This window comes from Magallana gigas, chromosome 1, assembly GCF_963853765.1.
Source record: "Magallana gigas chromosome 1, xbMagGiga1.1, whole genome shotgun sequence".
Taxonomy (NCBI): Eukaryota; Metazoa; Mollusca; class Bivalvia; order Ostreida; family Ostreidae; genus Magallana; species Magallana gigas.
Window position 1 is genome coordinate 68,021,375 of NC_088853.1, and position 25,537 is coordinate 68,046,911.

Genomic DNA, 25,537 nt, shown 5'->3' on the forward strand with positions numbered 1-25,537 from the left:
ATATATATATATATATATATATATATATATATTTATATATATATATATATATATATATATATATATATATATATATATATATATATATATATATATATATATATATATATATATATATATAACTAACCTAATAAGTGTTTTGTTTTCTCGAGGACTTTCAAGCGACATATTTATTCACAAATAGCGATGATCTACGCATAGCCATGTACAAGATGCCTTACATCTCGTCCAATTTAACTCATTTAAACTCTTCAAAATTTTCAATCTCACCTTACAAATACTCTTTCAAAATCTTTGCTTCACCCATGTTTACTTACAATGTTTTGTTGCTATTCAATTTTAAATGTTTTCCCCCTTTCCTCTGCAGAGATTTGAGCAAATTTCGACGCGGCCATTTTGTTTTGCTCCAGACAAAACAATGTGACGTCAATATTCTAAGGGCAACTACTCTAATTTTAAAGAATTTCAAAGGGCAATATTATTTCTCACAGAACAAATATAGAGATATATGAGGCAATCACGTGCTATGTTTAAACCAATGAAAATGTGACATTTCAGTCCAAGGGAAAACAAAATATAATATAACAGTATCATATTATACAATTTCATGTGATATAATTCTCTATTACAGAAACTTATATCATATTATGCAAAATCGTATGATACAATATTATAGAATATACAAAATAGTATCAATTATTTACAAGTGAAAGGTACAGCAATGGGGACAAAGGTGGCACCAACTTACGCCACTCTTACTCTTGGATACCTTGAAGAAAAGCTACACGAACAAATACTTTCACTCTGGGGAGAAGAAGAAGCCAGATCTATTAAATCTAGTTGGAAACGATTTTTAGACGATTGCTTTATTTTATGGAATAATAGTGACGAAAATTTAAAGATATTTCATCAACTTGTGAACAACCTTGATCCCAACATCAAATTTACTTTAGAAAGTAGTGACACCAAATAACCATTTTTGGACGTTCTGGTTATAAAGAAGAATTCAAAACGTTTTACTGATATATACTACAAAACAACTGACACACATCAATATCTTCATTTTAATTCGTGTCACCCTCATCATACAAAAACTGCTATTCCATATAATTTAGCTCGACGTATTTGTACCATTGTGAGCGATGAAAACACGCAAGATATACGCCTCAGGGAACTCAAACATTACCTCACTAACCAAGGTTATCCTGAAGGTTTCATTGACGACGGAATTCGTAAAGCCAGGAATTATGATAGATCAGAATTATTAGCCAGTAAACATCCGGAAAAAACCATTGATACGAGGGTCAATCAAAAAATACGAAGACTTTTGTCATAGCTATGCTACTTAACGTCATATCATTACTAAATTTGGTAGACATAATTTAGCAATAGTTTCAAACAATTTGCAAGAAAAAAAGTTGATAAATTTCTTTGTATCTAAGAATTATTTAGAATCTAATCCTGCAAAAATGAGGTCACAGCGCACGGTCAAAATTTGTGTTATGTCAACAATAAGCCATATAATGTTGAAAGTAATATCTCTTTAAATTGGGCTAAAAACCAAATAATACTGAAACCTCAAATCAGGTATAGTCATGGTATTCTATGAACCAAATAATGACGGGATGTATTGTTTTGTCGAACAGATATTAGTAACTTAAGACAGATAGTCCTCTTTAGAATTGACTAAAAACATCGATGACGTCGGACGTCACGGCGCAACGAGAAGTACAAACAAAATGGATTTAACTCAGGAAAAAGCCAATACAAGCTGTGAAAATGCTCAATGGTGCAAAAAATAAGTCAACAATTATTTGAAAGTTTGTTTTTAACTGTAAAAAGCTTTGTGGGGGTGGTGGTAATTGTATTTTGAATATAAAACAGTCCGAAGGAGAGTAGAATATCTGTAAATATTTGGTCAAAAAATAAGTAACGTAAACCGACGTTCAGGGTTATCCCTACTGCAAACTAAGAGATATACGGTTAGAAAATGAAAACTTTGAAGAACTAACTTGTGATTCTCGAACAAATGTGTGCAAATAAGATGTTAAGTGGTTCAGTGCCATTTTAAATTGTAAGGAGAAAGGCGCAGGAGACTAAGCGTGATATAAAGATGGGGTATATCTATAAACTGTGCGTGTTTAATGTTGACGTCATGTTTTGAACGTTACCGTGCGCCGTGGTGACAAAACATGTTGTTTTTAAAAAGGGGTAACAAAAATACCGTCTCATGAAATGGACTAAAACTTCGCATATCAATAACATAAGTGTTGGTGCACAGATTAATCTGTTAAGTATGACTTTCATGTGAAATATATGATAGACAGCCACATTGTCTTCGTATTTTTTGATTTACCCTCGTATTATTCCATTTGTACATACTTTTAATCCAAGAAATGTGAACATTACGCCAATAATTCATCAGTTTAATATTATCCTCATCAACGACCAATCCACGAAAGAAATTTACAAAGACGCGAACTTCATTAACAGCAGACGTCAGCCTAAAAATCTAAAACGAATATTGTGCTGTTTCCCATTTTGATAATTAACACACAGTTACTAAGTGTAGAAACCGACGATGCAGGACCTGTGACCATATTACAGAGGGATCTTAGTACGACTTCAGCGGAAAAGAATTCATCGTAAAGACGGACATGTCATGTGACACTAAGAATGTATTATATGTTATAACATGTCCAGGCTGCAACGAGTACTATATTGGGGAAACAAGCAATCCACTTCGGGCCCGTGTGCGTGTACATAAACAACACATAAACACCCCCGGGATATCGACAGATACCGTTAAGTGAGCATTTGGACACTTGCGGCAATAAACAGTTTAAAATATTTCCATTTTACAAACTGTTGAGTGACAGTAATGTGCAAAGAATAGAAAAAGAAAAACATTTCATCCATATTTTTAAACCCAAATTGAACTGTCTGTAATAATAATGTATTGAATTGTATGTTATCTACTATGTTGCAAATTATATTTTTTCCGCTAAATCTAGCTATGACGTCATAATAGACATTGCCATTCAACGTTCAAGTTTTTTGACGTCACATTACGTTGTTACCATTATATAGCTTCTGAAGATTTTAAAATGAAAGCGCTTAAGCTATATTGAACGTTTTTCGTGTTTTCTTATTTAATTTTTATCTATAACTCGCCGACCACTGTGGATTTTATTGTGTTTCAATATATATATATATTCGGGTGAACGTATATAAGTTATGAAACTGTTTTCCTTAGAAACGTTAACAATGACGTCATGATGTAATGAGAGTCTTTTCATGGAAGGAATAAATCCATGACGTCATCATACAATATAAAACGTTAAAGTTCGGGAAAACTGAATTAGACAAAATATGATAATAAGAACATCAATAAATTTACAAATACAAAGACTGGCTATAAAAAAGATGAATATATATACAGATATTTAATGTTTGTTGAGTTTGGGGAAAATAATTTAATCAAATAGTTCTCTTTCACAAGTCTCATGGCGGTTGAATCGGTTTTAAGTTTATAAAATGGGAATACTTCATAATCTCCCTTAGCATATGTCAAAATGTTCACTGCAAGGAGTGTTTCGAGTACTGGGGTCATTGATCTGGTGGCGATAGACACGCATGCGGGCAGTAAGTTGTGTTCCGGTTTGGTCGATGTAATCTTCGCCACAGTGGTTACATGTAAAACAATAAAGCAGAGTTCTGGATTTACACGACATATTTCCATTAACATAAAAAGTCTTGCCACATTTAAAAGAAATAGAATCTCCTGTCTTTATATAAGGACACGTGCCGCACCTTCAAGAAGAATGTAAATCCAGAAAGCGCTAGTAAATAGAGACTTTTGAACTGTTCATTTTCTTTCTTTTATAATACACACACACAATCACACACACACACGCAGATATATATATATATATATATATATATATATATATATATATATATATATATATATATATATATATATATATATATATATATATATATATATATATATATGAAAAAGGAAACCCGTTTAGAGTTGTTGAAATACGGAGATTCTATGTTTACTCTATGTTTACATTTGTACAATAATCCAACTGACAAAACGATAAGCGCGTGCTATGATGATCGTGGGCTTATGTAAAAGTTCACGCAAAATTGAACGTTTTCGCTATTGTACAGGTTCATATATGGAAACATATTTGCAAATGTAAATATTTGTAAATATTATGTTTTTACATTGTCATGTACCAGAAGGAAAAAAACCGATCAACATTTCCGTTTCTGGAATTTACAGTGATGGGACATATAGCAATACGCACAATACATAAACATATCATATACCTAGTAGTGTATCAGACCTGATACACGTGTTTTGGACTAGGTGAGACAGCAACCGGAAGCTAGGGCTGTATCGCCCTCGGGGCTGATATTTCTCTGTCTCAGCCCGTCGTCAAGGGGGCGTATTGCCCTCAAATTTGAAACCGATAATTTCCATATATCTCCGCTCTAGATTAAAACTAGTTTGTGAAATAACAATAGAATTACGAATATATAATACAAATTATCACCTTACACGTCTGAATATATTTATTTATTACCGAAAATTGAAAAATAATAATTCCAAAATAGCGCCAAAGAGTGATGTGTATACAAGTAAGGGGAGGTAACCTACACAACGCTTGTGTATTTAGAACAATAGCACGCTTTATTTAATATCAATAAACGTTTAAATTATGGAGGATATAGAGAAGGATGGAACGAGACTTAATCTTAGAAAACCAGAGATTAGACTTTAAAAATTAAGGTGTCAAAGTAATGGACGCGCCTATGAACATTCTCAAACAACTTTCTAGTTGTTATAGAATCTAACAGTTACTGTATGGATCTTTATGAATGGAATCTGACGGGAAACTTACGAAATCCCAGTGAAAGAATTTGACTCATAACGAAGCTGCGTAGGAGGGAAATTTCTCTCTCGATAATTTTGATTTCTAGAAGATAGTGCTTCATTTCAGACGACAGACTCCCTTCTACTGTATTTCAAATGACGATGGTTTGTCAACAAAGTCCGACAACTCTTACAGTTTTAACACATATAAAGAGAAATAAAAACAAACAAGTTTTGTAAATCCGAAAAAAATCTATAGCTTCTTCATGATAAATCATATTCCCAATTTGGAATTTAAATTTGAATTAAAGTATTTGATTTTAGATATATGATATAAACAACATCACACTTTTGTTTTGATATCGGCCCTGGTATCAGCCCGAGCGGTTGGTATCGGCCCAAGCCCGAAGGGCGCGATATTGTGATATTGTGATAAGTGTGATATTCTATATATATCATCTATTACTTCTGACACTATCAATTTTAATAAAAACTGATCTTATTTTTAAAATTTCTACAATTGACAAATGATTTGATTTGGAATAAACTTTAGGCGTGCCTTTTCCCGTTTGAAAAAAAGTGAAATGATTTATTCATAAACTCCGATGTTAACATTTAAAGTATCACTTTCAATTATCTTAGGTGCAGTCAGTACGATGCAGACTGCATTTGATTTTCTCATCGAATTAGCTTTTGTACCATATAAAAATCTTAGTCAAAGTCAAAATCATAGTCTTAAGATGGATTAAAAATCCGACTCTCTGGTGAAAATTAATAATGTTTAAAAATTGACTGAAAATCATTTTGTGCGACCATTTTAACAATTGAGTCCATTTACTTACAAAAGCAAGTCAGTTTAAAATCGAAATGGAATTTACTTTGTGTGACAACATTTTTAACGTTACTTTTAGATGCATTAAATTGAAAAAGGGTCATGCTAATTGATTTTTTTTAACTTTTTTTTCAAATTAGATGGATATAATTTTGCTTCGTTAATATAACACGGTTAACGGCAGTAATGTAAGAACCTGTAACAATTGAACTGAAAAAATCAAAGTAATAATCAATCAATATTATTTAAAAAGGCCACTTTGGGTAATTTCTTTTTTTATATACACGTCTTTCAATAAATTTTACCTTACTTTGATTCCAGTTTGATTAATTGTTTTTTAAATTTACAGTTAATAAAGATATTGTTAAAACAGCAGATAAAAGTTAGAGGAAAATGCCCCCATACAAATACTTTCTGTGAAGTTTTATATTAACCACTGTAAATAGATAATACTTTAAAGAATGAAAATATGAAATAAAAATAAGGAATCTTTAAGCCTTGTTTTGTTTCATGATCAGCAATACATTAATCTAATGGAAAAAAGGAATTACAAGAAGTACGTATGGTATGCTATAGTATGCCATGGCGATCAGAATGGAATGATAAGCTTAAAAATTTGTATGCTATGTAATTACATTCCGATGATGTGATATGCAAATTAAAGCATAATGTGTATTGTAAAATACATGCTTGAATTGAGTGCATCATATTATAACATGTTATAGCATACCATATCGTTAAACTTTTCAATTCAGATTACCACTTACAGCAGAACATACAGTCATATTACATATCATTGCATAGAATCTTATAGCATATCATTTAAATCGCACACCATAGCATACCATAATATTTTCAAATACCTGCATGAAACGACTAATAGTGATCAAAGAAAGTTTTTTATGAAAAATGGCGTGAATAAAATCAGAAACTTTTCTAAAACTACTGCATCAGTGCAGTACATACACAACACAACACTGTTATATATGTCAAATATCTGATGTTTTACCTTGTGTTAAACTCATCTGACTTTGCAAACTTATGTTCAACTATGACGTAGATTCATTAAATCAATATGTGTTAGGAACATGTATAATTACATCAGATATGTGGATTTTTCTTTGTGTTGTAAATATTTTAAAGCATTGTGGAAAATGCTTTATGTACAAATATGTCTAATTGCAAAAAAATAATAATAATAGATAAAAAGATTGCTTTTAAACTATTCATGTATGTTATTGATATGTTGTGTCATAAAATTTCAAAGAAAAAACAAGTATTGCATATATCTATTGAATATCGATTTAAAAGTCCATATCATGTTTTGAAAAAAGAATTAAAGGTCAAAAAATCAAAATTCCCTGTATATTAAATTTGATTTTAACTTGTTATTTACTACCTGAAATAAAAAAGAAATTAAAAAAATTGATGATTTGATCACGTATCAACCATGTTCATAAAACGTATAATTTATGTACAAATCAAGTTCATATCCCGGTGGACTTTTTAACATTGCTGCTCAATAGTCATATTTACGCTTGCAAACCATTGTAGTGTCATTAGAAAGTTCACATGCAAAAAAGAAATGATAAAATCAAATTACTCTGCTTAAAATCCACACAATTAATCAATCACTGGCAACCTTATTTCAAAGGTCTTTTATATTTTTACTTGAGTGATAAAACTATTAAAAGTATTTACCAAAAATTGAAATGTTTTCTTATTCTTATATATTTATATATTAACACAAGGAGAAATGAAATGATTTCCGAAAATTATAAAGTTCAACAATTTAATTATTTTAAATACATTAAATTGCGAGAAACCCCTGGAATACCCATTTGAATATCGTAATAATTCAGAATAATTTACTCTCTTTGTAAATGCAACATATTTATACATACTTGTGCATTAGAAAACAATCTAAATAAAGTTTTAATGTAAATCATTAGTATCAATTATAAAACAATCATTTGACACAGGTAACACGATTTTAATTTAAATCTTGACTTAATTAACAACGTTTTTTAAGGGTTTTTTTTTTCAGAGTTAAGCAAACTAAGTACAGTGAAACACATTTACAACGAAGTGCCAGAAGCAGGCGATTTTGCTTTGTTTTAAGCGTGATTCGTACAATCGACATCATTTGACTCCAGCAATACCCGAAAGTGCATTTATAAACTGAATGAAATCACAAAGCAATAATGTAGATAGACATGATTACTGTTTAACTAGGTAAAGTATCTAATGTTTATTAAAAATCTTCAACAACAGTTTTATTGTTTTCTTAAAATCTATTTCAAATCCGTCATCTTCCTCAATATATAACTTATTCAAACCACAATGTATCTTATGATTAGTCAACCGGAACGAATGAACGACGTTTGTTTCCGCCTGAATGAAAATGTTTTCTGTGCGATCTTAAAGATGAAGAGAAATATCGTAACGGTTGCAGTATACATTCATATTTCTACAACTGGGTGTGGATGTTATCGGATAGTTTGTGTTGATCAGTATTTTTTTTTTTACATTGGATTTTTTCATAGAGTGTATATCCGTATATCTTTAAATTTACCGTAAAATATAATGGAATACCACCTTACCATTGTGATATTTATGTATCATATATTTATACAAAAGACGGATCAATACGGTAAAATATTTTATTCGAAATTTAATACTGCTTCTTTATGCTGCATTGCAATCATTTTTTAAAACGGTGCACACTGATTTTTCTTTTAAAAAGTAAAGTTTCATTTTTTTTTTCAGAAAACCTGTCTCTCAATAAGACGGTGACGGTGAGTCAGAGATACAACAACAAGGACTTTGACCCCAGCCTCGCTGTGGATGGTGACCTCAGTACGGACCTGTTAAAGTGTTCACTAACTGCTTCCGGTCAGAAAGAGGCGTGGCTTACCGTGGACCTCGGGGAGGAGAAAAATATTGCAGCCATTTCAGTCTTACATGGCGGCTGTGAGTTTTTTATTTAATAATTATCAAATCTTGAATCTCACTATTATCAACATTTTTTTCCTAACATTACAGTTACTAGCGTAATTCCTTAAGAGGCTTTATGTTTAGCAAAAAGAGTTTAAACTAAGAAATGCTTCTCAATTGCTTTTAATCGCTAAAATATGTTTCTGTAAACGAATATGGTCACGATTTTGATCAAAAATCATTCTTCCGTTTTTAATATTAACAAAGCTTTAGTTAGACATTTGTAATGGTCAACCAATATTTGAGGGTCGGTCATCGTGATTTAAGCGAGATAGAGAGCTCACAATTCTTTGTGATGTTAACACAGATTTGTTTATGTTTTCATTTTAGAAGTAAAATTTAAGTTTTAGATAAGGAATGACTGTTGTAAACGCCAAGTACTATCTATTAAATAGATAAACAGCACGTTAAAAAGTTCACCGGTATGTGTACTTGGTTGGTCAAGTGATCAAATCTTGTGACGCCAGAAAGGCATCTGATTTGATCACGTACCAACAACATTCATACCCCAGTGAGCTTTTTACATTGCTTTTTATTACTTATATTTACATATGAAAAAGGCAAACTGTTTAGAATCTTTGAATTACGGAGATTTTATATGTTCAATGTTCCAACGGGCAAGCGATAAGTATGTGGTATGATATTTGCAACTTTATGAAACAGTTACACAGAATTGAACGTTTTCGTTATTGTATAAGATCATATCAGGAAATATATTTGCAAATTCAAATATTTATGCTTGAAACAAATGAAATCAGAGAGAAATCAGCTTGAAAAAAAACCCAACTTTAATCGGTTTATTGAACCAATGTTAACAGAAAGAGGGAAAAGTTGTTGTTCAAATGACAAAGAATTGTGAGCTCTGTATCTTGATTATAACGTTACAACTGGCACTAAAATTTTGGTTGATCATTAGAAATGCATATTAAAGCATTATTAAACACTGAAAATAAAAAAATAAAATTTGACCAAAGTCGTGACCATGCCCGTTTAAATAGAAGCACAAAATAATATCTTTTATTTAGTTCAAAGAAAAACAACCTTTTAAAATGAATATTCTTTATTAATGATTTCCAACTGAATATTACGGTTTTTTTTTTACATTTTCATACCAGTAGGAAAAAATGCAAAGCCAATGGACGTTTCCGTTTCTGGAATTTACAGTGATAGAACATCACGCAACACGGTTCAAACAAAATCTGGTGGTGGATTTCTGTGTAGAGATTTTTTCAGTGAGAAAGAAGGTCAAGTTGTGTGTCTGAATTGGGGATTTTTACCGTAGGTTATCAATCATTTTTTTTCGGATATTTACGTTAAAGATTGTTTTATTTTTGGAAACCCTTCAGTATAAATGCTACATTCTTCCAAACACTTCGTACATTCCAATTATTTAATTCTATTTTATTTGATTTCATCCATTGCATATTAGAGTAGAATATACTTTTTTACTTCTTGACTTTTTAAATAATTATGTGCTAATGACCTTTAAATCGATTACGTTTGCAGAGATGATGTTAGAGTATCTCATCAACTAAATATACAGTCCAATTTATTTGAAAATGAAGTTTATGATTGTGATGGAAATGAATCAGTTTTAAGCAATTGTGTAAAGGACAGTAAAGTGTGTACATCAGAAAAAAGAGTTGTGCTAAGCTGTAATGGTAAGCTGGTTTTTTTCTATGCATAAAGTTTTTTTTATTAATTAATATACAATGATAATCATAAGCATTGTTTTGATTTTTACAGACGCTGTGACTTGAAATGTCGTCTTTTCAAATGTTTGTCACACTATGTGCAACAACTCTTGTAATGAGATTAGCCGTGGTATGCTTTTTCCAAATACAACATCCACATCGATGAGATCAGTTATGTTAATTATTTTTTTTAATTAATTGACAGGGGGAGATACACTGAGGGGATTTTCTGTACATGTGTCAGATACAACTGACTGGAGATCAGGGACTCTGTGTTATCAACATGACATAGAACAACCACTGAATAACACCGTCAATATTGATTGTTTTACATCTGGTCGCTACGTGACGTTTTTTAATTCAAGAAATCAAACAAATATACCAAGTTTATCCAAGTACGCTTATATCAATATTTGCGACATTAATATTGAAGGTAAGTAACTTGATATTCTTTGAAAAATATTAAGTCGTCGCACTTTAATGAACTTAGTGTGACAAGTAAACATAATTTGTGTATTTAAAAACAGGTTGCGATAATGGATTTTATGGGGAAAACTGCACAAAATGTTCAGACAACTGTTTAAATGGAAATTGTCAGTTTCAAATCGGACATTGTTTTGGCTGTAAAGATGGCTTCAAAGGTGAAATGTGTGAAAAAGGTATGACATTTTTTAACTTTAAAGATTGCACATATGCTTCAATTGCATTCTTCAATATCACTCTATTCCTTTCAAGCATTCCATTTAGTTTGCATCATCGTTTTCTCTTGAATGAATCCTTGTATGTATAAAACGTTTTAACTCGACGGCTTTGGAGGTTTCATATGATGAATGTTATATATTTCAAGAGTGCCTCCAGGGTCTGTATGGCAAGGCGTGTTCTCTCCAGTGTGGTAAATGTCTCAATGAAGTGTCATGTGATCACATCAATGGAACTTGTCTCGGTGTTTGTTTATCTGGTTGGACGGGTGATAAATGTGACCAAAGTGAGTCAGAGTTTGCATAATACCAGAATTCTTTTTCTTTTTGGATCTTTTTTTTGACATTTATTATATATTTAAAACATTATGCTATACTCTATAATTAACTTTTGGGGTTTTTTTTGGCTTGGCTTGTTGAAAAACCAAAACAGTTTCCACAAAAGAAATAGGTTAATCTCGATAGGCACGTTAGGGTAGAAATAATGTTTGTTAGTCAATATCGAATGTATATATATTACAGTGCCTTTGAGCAAATATTTCTATAATGAGTATTGTAAACCCAATACTTAATAGTTACTTGAATACGTATGCCACCCTTAACATTTGTGAAGTAGTATCTACAAATCATAGATGTATAGCTTTACTCTTTGTACGCTGAACGCATTTACAATATATAAGCATACCTTGCACTCATTCAAATTCATTAAGCATATTCTGCACTTGCACGGAATCTCTTTTAGCACAACCCGTTCTTGATTAACATTTAACTCACTCTTAAACAATCAATTTTCTGCTCAGTCGTAAACAATAGTAGACAAGAAATGCTATGGACGATTTTTCTATCTGCTTATTTCTCTGATTTCAGAATGCAACCCCACGCTCTTTGGACCCAATTGCAATCTGTCTTGTAGTGAACACTGTGCAAACAAAATTTGTAACCAGTCAAACGGCTACTGCTTAGCTTGTGTTGAAGGGCGTACTGGTCTTCTCTGTGAAGATAAAGTTTCTTCTGAAAGTCAAGTTTTTGGTAAGTGATATAGAGAATATGAATACTTTATTAAAAAATCGAGTATTAATAGCAGTAAATCAGAAAAATTAACATGAATTACTCTAAATCATTCCATAATGAAAGTTTAAAATATCTGAATATCAGCAATTTGGACTTTTAAATTAAAGTGAAATCAAATAAAGCAACAATGGGGAATGGAACACTTTAGCACGTTGCCTAGAGATATGTATGTGCTGTGTTAAATCCACAAGCAGTGAAATATTAAAGACAGGTGCACACTGAAAACATGTTGTTATTTATGCCTAAATTAATATAGCAAGCTCTTATCTTGTGGTGTAACATTTAAACCAAATTCCCATTTTCATCTGAGTTACACATAATTCCGTTAAAAAGCCAATTTTGGTTATTATGTACCTATTCAAATATAAAAATAACAAAACGTATTCCACTCTACCCCCCCCCCCCCAAAAAAAAAATTGAGCTAATTTTGTATTAAATTAGATTGTATTAAGTATATACACACTTTAATGACGTATTTACTGAAAGTGGAATGTTGTGTGAATACGGTGAAAAAAATGATCCGTATATTTTGAACTTTACAATTAACAAATATCGGCAGGTTGAGCATTGCTTGAAAATGCTGTTTTACACTTTATTCTGTGTTGTTTTGATGCAATTAATATGTCGTTTACCGTACAAACTACTTGATTGAAGAAAATATACTATCTTGCTCTAGTTTTAATGAAAATGAAATTATTTGTCTTTACTTGACAAGTTTTTTTCTTCCTGTAAACCGCGATATTTTGTTCTTCTCATTGATTCTTAGTGAAGAAATGTACGTAAGCTAGTTGTAGTTATCACTAGAAAATGCACTGGAAAGGTAATAATGTATAATCAGATTTTACGACATTGAGATCATTTAAATGGACAATACTGTTCTTATGTCTGATATTATATACTAATTAGGGTGTACGATTTTATAAGGTACAGTCAAAATAAAACACTAAATTGTCCATATATATATATATATATTATGATAACTGCCTGAAGAGCCAGGAATGGCGAAAACGTTTGCGGTTAATAGGCTCAATTTGTGATTTTATTCTGGATATCTATTATTTTCAAATAATTTAAAACTGTGCCGATTTATATTTTAATGTAATGGGAAATTATATATATATATATATATATATATATATATATATATATATATATATATATATATATATATATATATATATATATTTCGTGGATGACACGAGTTAAAATGTAAATACTGATGTGTATCAGTCGGTTTGTAAAATATATCTAAAACTAACTGGAACAGATACCTCGACGATTGCTTTATAGTCTGGAATTCAGGAGATTACAACCTGAAAACTTTTAAAGAAATATTAAATGAACTTAATCCAGACATTAAATTTACAGCGGAAGAAAGCCTTGATCGTATTTCGTACTTGGATGTTCTACTGACTAAACAGGACGAAGTCATCATGACCGATATATTTTACAAACCGACTGATACACATCAGTATTTACATTTTAACTCGTGTCATCCACGGCATACAAAAAGAGCTATACCTTATAATTTAGCAAGAAAGATATGTACCATAGTCAACAGTGAGACTGTAAAAATACAGAGATTACATCAACTGAAGCAGTTCCTGATGAAACGAAATTATCCAGAAAAAATTATCGATGACGCCATTGAGAAATGTAAAAAATTAGATAGAAAAGATTTACTTAATCCCATTCAACGGAATGAAACCCAATGCATAATCCCATTAGTAACAACATATAACCCGAGAAATCAAAACATTAGTCGTACAGTCAAACATCTTATCGAAGTCTTGAAGACGGATGAAACCTTTTCTAAAATATTTGAAAAACAAAAGTTTATTAACAGTAAAAGACAACCAAAGAATCTAAGAAGATTTCTCACCAAGTCCAATTTCACAGAAAAAACAGATTACAAAGTAACCAAATGCCAAGATCCGCGGTGTGGTACCTCCCCGTATATCAAAACAGGACAAACATTCAACTTGAGTGGGAAAGAGTTCACTATCCACAATAACATGATATGCCAAACCAGAAATTTAATTTATGCTATCACATGTTCTGCTTGTGGAGAACTTTATATTGGTGAAACAGGAAATACATTACGGGAACGAATCCGGAACGAATCCGGATACATAAACAACATATTAATTCACCGGAATATCGTAAAATAAAACTCAGTGAACATCTGGACGTATGTGGAAAGAAATCTTTTACTGTTTTCCCTTTTTATAAAATGTGCGAGTGTAATACTTCTGAAAGACGAGAAAAAGAAAAACATTTTATAAGAATATATAAACCTAAATTGAACAGTTTATTATAACATCCGTGTACCATTTTAATGTTTGTGTTAAATTACATTGTTTTTATTTCATTGATATGTGTTATGCTTAAAAATACGCCAAAATTGTGACGTCAACACAAGAGTTTTTGCTAACGTTATTATGACGTCACAATAACGGCGTTACCTTGGTTAGTTGTAAAACATCTGAAGATGAAAATGAAAGCGCTTATGTTTTACTCGGACTTTGTGTTTTTATTCATATATATATATATTATATATATATATATATATATATATATATATATATATATATATATATATATATATATATATATATATATATATATATATATACCTCCTGATTCTACCTACGAATTCAAAGTCAATGTCTTTTAAATCTACCATAATAAAGTTGAATGAAACCATCATCTGCCTCTTTTCTGCTCATTTAAATTGAAGGAATAATTGTTATGTTTTATAATTTTTATCATGTTAAAGTACTATCATAAATCTAAAATTGCAACAGTTTTTTTTTAGGAACTTCTGTTGCTGAAGAGAATATCACGTTTACCATCATAGGGGCTGTTGTAGGAGTGTTTGTGATTGTGCTGCTGGCCCTCCTTGTGGTGTGTCTGCTTGTTAGAAGGTTTGTAATCTAGTGTAGAACCTATTTCATGTGTATTAAATCTAATTATACTTCACATTTTTTGTAAATAACATCCACATATATTTTAAACATAAGATTTGAATATTTCTCCGAAAAAAAAATTTTATGAATAGAAAATGCTTTCTCCTCGTTATACAGATTTTTATCTTTCTTAAGATATCATAATTTACTTCCTCTACAGAAAACGTAGACTGGACACTAAATCGGAAGATGCCATTGGGCTGGAACCGATGGAAACGCCGATGTCTGAAAGGAAGACAAATGTTTACTATGACGAAACAGACGGTACATAGTTATTTATTTCCAGATTTTGATTCATAATTTGTTGTGTATTTTTATACGATTGTAATCCATTTATAAACTGCAGATATCCATAAAATATCTGCATTTACACCCTTAGAAGAAAAGTACAAGAAGACAAGATACGATCTCGTTACGAGTAACGAGTAGGTCTTCCGTTCAATTTTTAAACGATACGATTAAGATATCAATGAAATTTCAGAATTCCCCCCTCAACCACTCCCTTTCAGATAATGTATACGATTGTCAATATCCTTTAAAATGCTTTACAAAGTGTTTTGCTTTTTCAGATACAGCACATTGAAGATTTCAGATTTTAGTCCCTGAAAATCCATAATTACGTCATCAATGAGTGTTGCAATGAGTTTCACAAACTGATATTGTTACGATAAATAACTTTGTTTCTATAATGAATTGAACAAACTCTTTATCGTTTTTAAGGTATATGTAAAAGACTTTACGAGTGTCTTGGCCCCTAATTAAGGGGTCAGCCCCTTTTTCTTGTGTTCATTCAAAAGGTCTCACGAATACTCACATACTAACATAAAGTTTTCATCTTACACCTATTTTAAATTGTTGTTAATTTTTGAGATACAAATGATTGAATATTTCAGGGGCCAGCCCTTTAGATCCCTAATGGAGACAGACATTGGTGTTTTGATTGATGGAATCGATTAGAATTATTAATGCAAGCATTTTCTCTTCTACAAAGCTTAACAAAATATGTCTCCTTCTCTAGATATATTGCGTCAAAGTTTCCGTACGTTGGCCCCAAAAATCCCTTATTACGTAATAAATGGGCATGGCAATGATTTGATCTGAAATATATTGTTCCGATCAACAACTTTGCTTCTATAAGGTATTACAAAATCTTTATCATTTTTAAGTTATTTGTATTAGAGTTTACGAGTGTCCTTGCCCCTAATTTAAGGGGCCAGGCCGTTTTTCTTGAATTCAATTTAAAGGTCTCACAAATTCAAACAATTTTGGCTCTTACACCTATCTAAAATTGTTGATCACTTTTGAGATACAAATGATTGAATATTTTAGGTGTCAGCCCTTTAGATCCTTAATGGGGACAGACATTGGTGCTTAATCTGATGGAATCAATTAGAATTATAAATGCAAGCATTTTATTTTCTATAAAGCTTAACAAAATATGTCTCCTTCTTTAGATATATTGCGTCAAAGTTTAAGTACTTTGGCCCCTAAAAGTCCCTAATTACGTAATAAATGAGCGTGGCAATGATTTTACCAGATATATATTGTTCCGATCAACAACTTTGATTCTATAATGCATAACAAAATCTTTATCGTTTTTAAGTTATTTGTAAAAGAGTTTACGAGTGTCTTTGCCCCTAATTAAAGGGGCCAGGCCGTTTTTCTTTATTTTTTTGAAAAGGTCTTAAGAATACTAACATTTTTTGTTTTTACACCTATTTAACATTTTTGCTCATTTTTGAGATACAAATGATTAAATATTTTAGGGGCCAGCCTTGTAGATCCTTTATGGGGACAGACATTAGTGTTTTGACAAGTGGAATCGATTTAAATCATCAATGCAATCATTTTGTCATCTCTGATATCTAACAAAATATGTCTCCGTCTCCAGATATATTGCGTCAAAGTTTAAGTACTTTGGCCCCTAAAAATCCCTAATTACGCAATAAATGGGCGTGGCAATAATTTTTTTCTGATAGATATTGCTACGATCAACAACTTTGCTTCTATAATGCATTACAAAATATTGATTGTTTTTTAGTTATTTGTAATATAGTTATCGAGTGTCTTTGCCCCTAATTTAAGGGGCCATCCCCTTTTTCTTGAGTTCATTCAAAAGGTCTCACAAATACTAACATATTTTGTTTTACACCCATCTAAAATTGTTGATAATTTTTGAGATACAATTGATTAAAGATTCTAGGGGCCAGCCCTCTAGATCCTTTTTGGGGACAGTCATTGGTGTTTTGATTAATGGAATCGATTAGATTCATCAATACAATCATTTTGTTTTCTTTGATGCCTATGAAAATATGTCTCCTTCTCTAGATATATTGCGTCAAAGTTTAATTTCTTTGGCCCCTAAAAATCCCTAATTATGTAATAAATAGGCGTGGCAATGATTTCTGCTGATAAATATTGTTACAATCAACAACTTTGCTTCTATAATGCATTACAAAATCTTGGTCGTTTTTAAGTTATCTGTAATAGAGTTTACGAGTGTCTTGGCCCCTAAATAAAGGGCCAGTCTCTTTTTCCTGATTTTGTTGGGAAGAACTTTTGATTATCTACTACTTTTGTTATATATGTCTTAACAAAATATCAACATTTAAAAAGATACAGATCAAAACGTATAAAAAATTTAAATGAAAATTCGTAACCAATTTTCGTGCCCAGGTTAGCTCCAAGAAATGGCGCAACAGGCGTTAAACAACTACATGCTGCACAACTTCAAACTATAGTCTACCTATCCTGAAAATTTCATATTCATATCTCTAATGGTTTTCGAGTTTATAGCTGCACAAAATGGGTCGTCAAAAATTACAAAATGGCCGATAATTCGATACCGGAAGTAAATACGAAAAAAGTAACAAAAAACAGATCATCCCCACACATCTGTGAAAAAATGGTCGAAATCGGTCGAATAGATTTCGAGAAATCTCGTGCACAAAATTTAAAAAAAAAATAAGAAGAAGAAGAAACAGTACGAAAACAATAAGGTTTTCCGTTGCAAACGGAAGACCTTAATAAGAAACAGTACGAAAACAATAAGGTCTTGATTTGGAAACGGAAGACCTTAATAAGCTGAATACTTTATATTAGATATTTGAATAAAATATATTTTACTGAACTCAAAATAGGATAAGTTGATTTAAAGCATTTTTTAAAGCAAAAAATTGTAAAATATTTCTTCTTTTTTACTCATATCAATTATGTTTTTATCAATACCATTGCTGCTGCTCCCATTATTATATATTTGTGCAATTAATTTCACATAAAAGGTTTTCTCAAATTATGTTCACTATTGATGAATATTATTTCATTCATTCTAGATCGTGTTTTCTATTGTATTACTATTGCAGCTCTTATTTAAGGAAAACAAACCAAAACAAAACTATTCCTGTTTTAAACGTTTTTAACATATTTTTTTTTAAAATAAAAATAACAATGGTCGACTGAAAATTGAACTGATTTTATATTTAACCAAATGTAACACTCTCCTTATTTAGTATACGCCTTTGTTTCACAGAAGAATGCCCAATGAGTTACCATAACGTCAGCTATATTACAAATGCAGAGGAACAGGATTCAGAGTTAGAAGACACAGAAAGTGAAATCGAGACCAAAAGTGCATGTTCAATGGCGGATGTGAATGATGTTGAGCTCATCAGCGAAAATTTAGGGGACATCCCCATTAAAGATCTACATGATTATATTTTGAGGAAGCATGAGTTAATGGACGAGGGCTTCAAGGCAGAATTTAAAGTAGGGACGATTACATTTAACATCTCATTCAACAGCGTGATTTTTTATTGGCTACCTTAAAATGCTTTTGTGAAAGGTCAAACTTTGAAAAAGTTTGATAAAGCTCTTATTCTCACAGCACATACAATAATGCTTTTTTTAATGGGGGGTGGGGGGCTTTCAGTAAAGAGTATGCAACAATGATTTTGCGTAATGTGTAAACCAAACATAGATTTTTATTTTTGTTCATTACTTCCTTATTCTTTTATCATTTGCTTTTTCATATTTAGAAAGAACAGTTTTTACATTTCTTTTTCAATTTACATATTAACGTTGCTTTTTAAACTATGTAAATGAAATAAACAAACAAATATGTTCACAATTCATTGATTTAAATGGGAATGGGGTTGGTGCTTTGTTGAATATCTATGTCCAGATCCTAAAAATCTAGAAAACACAATTGAAGACACACATGGTTGAAATGTAAATCAGATTAGCCAAAAGCAATTCTTAGTTTATTCTTGATCTTGATATAAATATTTTATGCAAAAATCTTAATCTATCCATTTATCCACCTTGAATGCTTTAAAGTCTCTTCATTTCTTTAAACTGTCAATTTATCTCTTCAACTTTATAGTGACATTTGAAAGAGAGAGAGTGATATGAGAAAATTATGCAAATAAGGAAATAGATATATCAATTGGGTGTAAACTTCATCAAAGTTTCTTTCATCAAATTGTTTTTATTTTCGGATTTTATCTTTTTTAGGCTTTGCCAGAAGGTGACATAACTCGCTGCTCTGTTGGAGGCAATGATAAAAACATTTTGAAAAACCGCTTCAAAAACACCCTACCTTGTATGTAAATCAAGACTATTTTGCTTCTCATTTTCTTTTCATTATTTTTGTGTTACTTAATAACGAATTGTTATTAAAATCCAATAAACACAAACATAAAAAATAGCTATCAAATAGCAATAAGAAGATTGTTTAGGATTACAAATTGATACTTAATTGTTGATGATGTTTGATTTCAAGTCAAATTCAACGTTTATATAAATATATATACCTGAGCAAATATGAAAACCTCTGTTTACCTATTTTTTTGCATTCTAAAGTGTTGGTTTTTTTTTCAAATAATGTTGTTTTATTGTTCTAGATGACGACACACGGGTTACATTGAAAGAAAACAATGGTGAAGACTATATAAATGCCAGCTATATTTTTGTAAGCTTAACTTAGAGTTTACAATTTCAAATAACCCAGATTATTAAGAAAAATAAGTTCCTTTTATGTTTTACATTAATGTTTTCATCAACAATAGAGGAAACATATTCTTGATGCAATGATTAGGATATACTTTTATACTTTGCAGGATGCGTTCGGTAGACAACAATACATTGCCTGTCAGGGTAGGTATTAATTAAAATTATCTCATTGAAACAAATATATCAAGAATTATTGATAAAAAGTAAAAACTTTATGGAAGTAGATAAATATATTTCATAACTTTTATCAACCAAATTTATTCATTGTATAGGAAATATATTCAAAACATTTCAATATTCAACTATAGCTATGATGAATTAAAAGCAAAATAAAATGTCACAGTGTCACTTTGTTCATCAATAAAACTCGATTTTGTTAAAATCACAATTACAATTTTTTTTGTTCACAAGGCCCGAAACCTACCACAGTGAAAGACTTCTGGCGGATGATTTGGCAGGAAAATAATCACACAATCGTTATGTTGACGGGGATTATCGAAGGGAAGAAAGTGAGTGTGTCAGGACAAAATCACAAAAATAAAGATACAACATAACGTCCGCAATACAAAAAAGCAGCCATGCATACTTTCCTTACCATTATAATTGAGCACAAATAAAATATAAGATTGTATCATTATCTGATGACAAATTGAATTCCAATAAAACATCCGCAATTTACTTCATTATATTTATTACTATTTTCATTTGATATTTTCTTCCCATACATAATATTGTATCAATATCTGATGGCAAATTGAATTCCGAAACAAAACATTAAAAACATCTGCAGTTTACTTTCATTATATTTATTACTATTTTTATTTTCTTCCCAAGTTAAATGCCATGCTTAATAGATTTTATCTTAATTGAATTTAATGCTAATGCATATGCCACCCATAGTTGCTGGCAAAACATATCTTTTTTAATTGTGAGTTAAAGTTTTATTGATCAGGTTTTTTTTTGTTTAGAAATGAGTGATACACATTATATGTTGTGAGACACTAAAAGAACAAAATATACAAATCAATATAATACAACTAGTAGACTAATTGTTCGCGAACAATTAGAGGTCTTTCCACCTCATTGTTTTTTATGTTTGAAATAAGATTGCTTCAATAGAGCTTTCAAGTCTCTATCTCTTATGGTTTCAGAGGAGTAGCGATAACAAACATTTCGTACAATAGGGGCAATAACTTTGTATTTATTCAAAGGTATGAGCTAAGAGGCTATATTTTAAAATGTCTTAAGATGTCCTAATACATTCATGAAAAAGTTTTTCTCTACTACCCTGAACAAAAGAGATCTAAAAACTCATTAATTAACAGATTTCTTAATGACCTTGACCTTTGACCTTTATGTTATTTTGTTTGGCCAAGGTAGACGCTTCCATCCCAAGTGATCCGAAGTCTCTATGATGAATAATAAAAAAGTTGGAAGTGGTTTTATGGAAATTCAAATACTTTCAGGGGCAATAACTGATAGAAGGGGGTCTCGGATCCTTTCGGTATTAGTAGATTGAAGAACTCTCTAAGTGTACTTAAGACATTGGTAAAAGTTCAAAGTCTCTATCTCTTATGGTTTCAGAGGAGTAGCGATAACAAGCTTTTCGTACACAAGGGCAATAACTTTGTAAGTTCTGGGAGTTATCAAGCGAAGGGTCATTTGGTACCATAACTTTTAATGGCCAATAACATAGAGAAAAGAATGTTTCAATATCTCTTGAAATAAAAAAGCTGTCCCTGGAAAAAAAGAGAAGAAAAAAAAAAAAAAAACATAAGAAATACAAAAGGTCTTTCACCTGAAAGGTGGAAAGACCTAACTATTAGACTAATTGTTCGCGAACAATTAGAGGTCTTTCCACCTCATTGTTTTTTATGTTTGAAATAAGATTGCTTCAATAGAATAAAGTATTTTTTCTGCGTTATTTCATAAAAATCTGTCAAACGATTAAGTTTGCAATTTTTTATTACTTGACCTTGACCTTTGACCTTTATGTCATTTTGATCTGACAAGGTAGACGCTTCAATACTAAGTGATTCCGATGTATCTGTGAATATTGATTCAAAAATTGTTTGTGTTTTAATTAAATGTTTGAAACTTTCAGGGGCAATAACTGCATGATAGGGACTTTAGACCCTTTCGGTATGAATAAATGAAAGGAGCGTCTAAGTGAACTGAATACATTAGTAAACGTTTCAAGTCTCTATCTCTAACGGTTAATAAGGAGTAGCGATAACAAGCATTTTGTACAATAAGGGCAATAACTCTATAATTGTTATATGGAAAGGGTCAATGGGTTACATTTTTAAAAGTCTTATGATGTCCTTTTAAATACATAAAAAAGTTTTTCTCTGCCACCCTAAACAAAAGAGATCTAAAAACTCATTAATTTAGAGATTTCCAAATGACCTTGACCTTTGACCTCTATGTTATTTTGTTCGGCCACGGTAGATGCTTCCATCCCAAGTGGTCCGAAGTCTCTATGATAAGTTATAAAAAAGTTTGAAGTGATTAAATGGAAATGTAAATACGTTCAGGGGCAATAACTTCTAGATGGGGACCTCAGATCCTTTCGGTATGAATAGATTGAAGAACCGTCTATGTGTACTGAAGACATTGGTAAAAGTTTCAAGTCGCTATCTCTTATGGTTTCAGAGAAGTAGCGATAACAAACATTTCATACAATAGGGGCAATAACTTTGTATTTATTCAAAGGTACGACCTGAGGGGCTATATTTTAAAATGTCTTAAGATATCCTTCTACATCCATGAAAAAGTTTTTCTCTACCACCCTTAACAAAAGAGATCTAACAAACTCATTAATTAACAGATTTCTAAATGACCTTGACCTTTGACCTTTATGTAATTTTGTTCGGCCAAGGTAGATGCTTCCATTCCAAGTGGTCCGAAGTCTCTATGATAAATTATAGAAAAGTTGGAAGTGGTTTTATGGAAATTCAAATACTTTCAGGGGCAATAACTAGTAGAAGGGGACCTCAGATCCTTTCGATATTAGTAAATTGAAGAACCCTCTAAGTGTAATGAAGACATTGGTAAAAGTTCCAAGTCTCTATCTCTTATGGTTTTAGAGGAGTAGCGATAACAAGCTTTTCGTACACAAGGGCAATAACTTTGTAAGTTCTAGGAGTTATCAAGCAAAGGGTCATTTGGTACCATAACTTTTAATGGCCAATAACATAAAGAAAAAATTGTTTCAATATCTCTTGAAATAAAAAAGCTGTCCCTGGAAAAAAGAGAAGAAAAAAAATAAACTAGTAGACTAATTGTTCTCGAACAATTAGAGGTCTTTCCACCTCATTGTTTTCTATGTTTGAAATAAGATTGCTTCAATAGAATAAATAATTTTTTCTGCGTTACTTCATAAAAAAAGTGTCAAACGATTAAGTTTTCAATTTTTTAATGCTTGACCTTGACCTTTGACCTTCATGTCATTTTCATCTGACAAGGTAGACGCTTCAATACCAAATGGTCCGATGTATCTATGATTATTGATTCAAAAGTTATTTGTGTTTCTTTATTGAATGTTCGAAACCTTCAGGGGCAATAACTGCTAGAAAGGGACTTTGGACCCTGTCGGTATGAATAGATTGGAGAAGCGTCTAAGTATACTGAATACATTAGTAAAAGTTTCAAGTCTCTATCTCTAATGGTTAATGAGGAGTTGCGATAACAAGCATTTTGTACAATAGGGGCAATAACTCTATAATTGTTACATGGTAAGGGTCAAAGGGTTATATTTTGAAATGTCTTAAGATGTCCTACTACATCCATGAAAAAGTTTTTTCTCTACCATCCTAAACAAAAGAGATACACAAACTCATTAATTAAGAGAGTTTCAAATGACCTTGACCTTTGACCTTTATGTTATTTTGTTTGGCCAAGGTAGATGCTTCCATCCCAAGTGGTCCGAAGTCTCTATGATAAGTAATAAAAAAGTTTGAAGTGATTTTATGGAAATGTAAATACTTTCAGGGGCAATAACTACTAGAAGGGGGGTTCACTTTTGTACCTGTAAAGGTAAGCTTAGTTTTATTTTTACTCAGTGCTTTAGACTATATTTTTGTCATTATCAAAATGTTGAAACTAATAACTGTTTATAAAGTTTCAGTTATCTCATTTTAAGTACGTAATTATGAGTTATTCTATGTCTCAAAACAGTCCAATTGTTTGCAATCCTAAAGCGTTTTAAGATTTAAAATGCGCATATCATACTCGCGTTTTACAGGTTGAAACATTGTTCTTAATCAATAAATTTTAATGTTTGCTAACATCCACTGTGTTAAATCAATCTAGCAAACCTCATGTTTATATATTTAGCATTGTGGCATGAAAACTGTAAAGACACGGACAATTATGATGTCAATTACTTTTTTGTATATAGGATAGCCAATGTTACACATAAGCTATTTTGAATTGCAACTTTTTTTTCTTAGCAACAATTATTTCAGTGTATTATTTCAAATCATTTATGTCCCAGAGGGTTATACGTTGGCGGGAATATCTGTATATGTATCAGAAACACATGACTGGAGATCAGGGACTCTGTGTTATCAATACAACATAGAACAACCACTGAATAACACTATTTATATGGATTGTGTAACGTCCGGTCGCTACGTAACGCTATTTAACGAGGCCGGGTCTAATTTGTTCTGCCCTAGATTTGTGGATGAAACTTTTTACATGAATTTCTACCGATATAATTATTATTTAAGATTAAAAAATAAGACATTTACCACACCGTTTGTTTAGGGGGTCATCTCAAAGTTTGTTAATCTTTAACATAGGACCCTATGGGATTTTGCTTGAAATGTATCAATTTTGCAAATTTTTTTTTACATTTTTTCAAAACTTCTGCCCTAGGGATTTCTTTTTCTGTTCTACATATTAAAGTTATTGCTAAAGGGCATCAAATGGTCAAATAAAAAAAACCTTTTACCTCCTGGTTTGTTCCAGGGGTCTTATCAAAGTTGATTTTTGTATGCCCAATTTCCCCGATTCGTCAGATAATGGCTATTTTTTATATGACAAAGGCGAAAAAGGTGGTCTATATAGTATTATTAAAACATTCAGACATATTTAAGTAATAAAAAAATATATAACTTCACATATTAAGGGTCATTAATATAAAATACATGGTTACTGTCTTGAAATGTATGAATTTAGCTATATTTAGGCGGGTTAAGAAAACGTGACAGAGGGCTAGGCTTGCTGAACCCTCTTCACGTTTTCGACCAATAGCTTATACTTCGAGACATTTATGTTTATTCCACAATATAACATTATTTTTACGCATCAAACGAGATATTTTCAACAATTTTCGCTGAATATCTACAGTTGAAACTATCACGCCA

At 31.2% G+C, this 25,537-nt stretch overlaps 1 protein-coding gene across 1 annotated transcript; it reads left to right on the forward strand.

The window, feature by feature from the left end:
• The first annotated feature begins 3,575 nt into the window (after positions 1-3,575).
• On the forward strand, positions 3,576-21,321 carry LOC136276220 (uncharacterized). The gene is made up of 15 exons (XM_066087614.1): positions 3,576-3,645; positions 8,493-8,696; positions 9,836-9,998; positions 10,227-10,381; positions 10,620-10,847; positions 10,942-11,073; positions 11,262-11,399; positions 11,980-12,141; positions 15,002-15,110; positions 15,313-15,416; positions 18,682-18,917; positions 19,665-19,752; positions 20,054-20,121; positions 20,270-20,306; positions 21,314-21,321. The coding sequence occupies exons 1-15, from the start codon at positions 3,576-3,578 to the stop codon at positions 21,319-21,321; spliced, it is 1,902 nt and encodes a 633-aa protein (XP_065943686.1).
• The last annotated feature ends 4,216 nt before the right edge of the window (positions 21,322-25,537 follow it).

Coding starts and splice junctions, on each gene's coding strand:
- LOC136276220 (XM_066087614.1), top strand. CDS start 3,576: ATGTTCACTGCAAGGAGTGTTTCGAGTACTGGGGTCATTGATCTGGTG. Junction 12,142..15,001: donor TTCTGAAAGTCAAGTTTTTG/GTAAGTGATATA, acceptor GTTTTTTTTTAG/GAACTTCTGTTGCTGAAGAG. Junction 18,918..19,664: donor GCTTCAAGGCAGAATTTAAA/GTAGGGACGATT, acceptor TATCTTTTTTAG/GCTTTGCCAGAAGGTGACAT.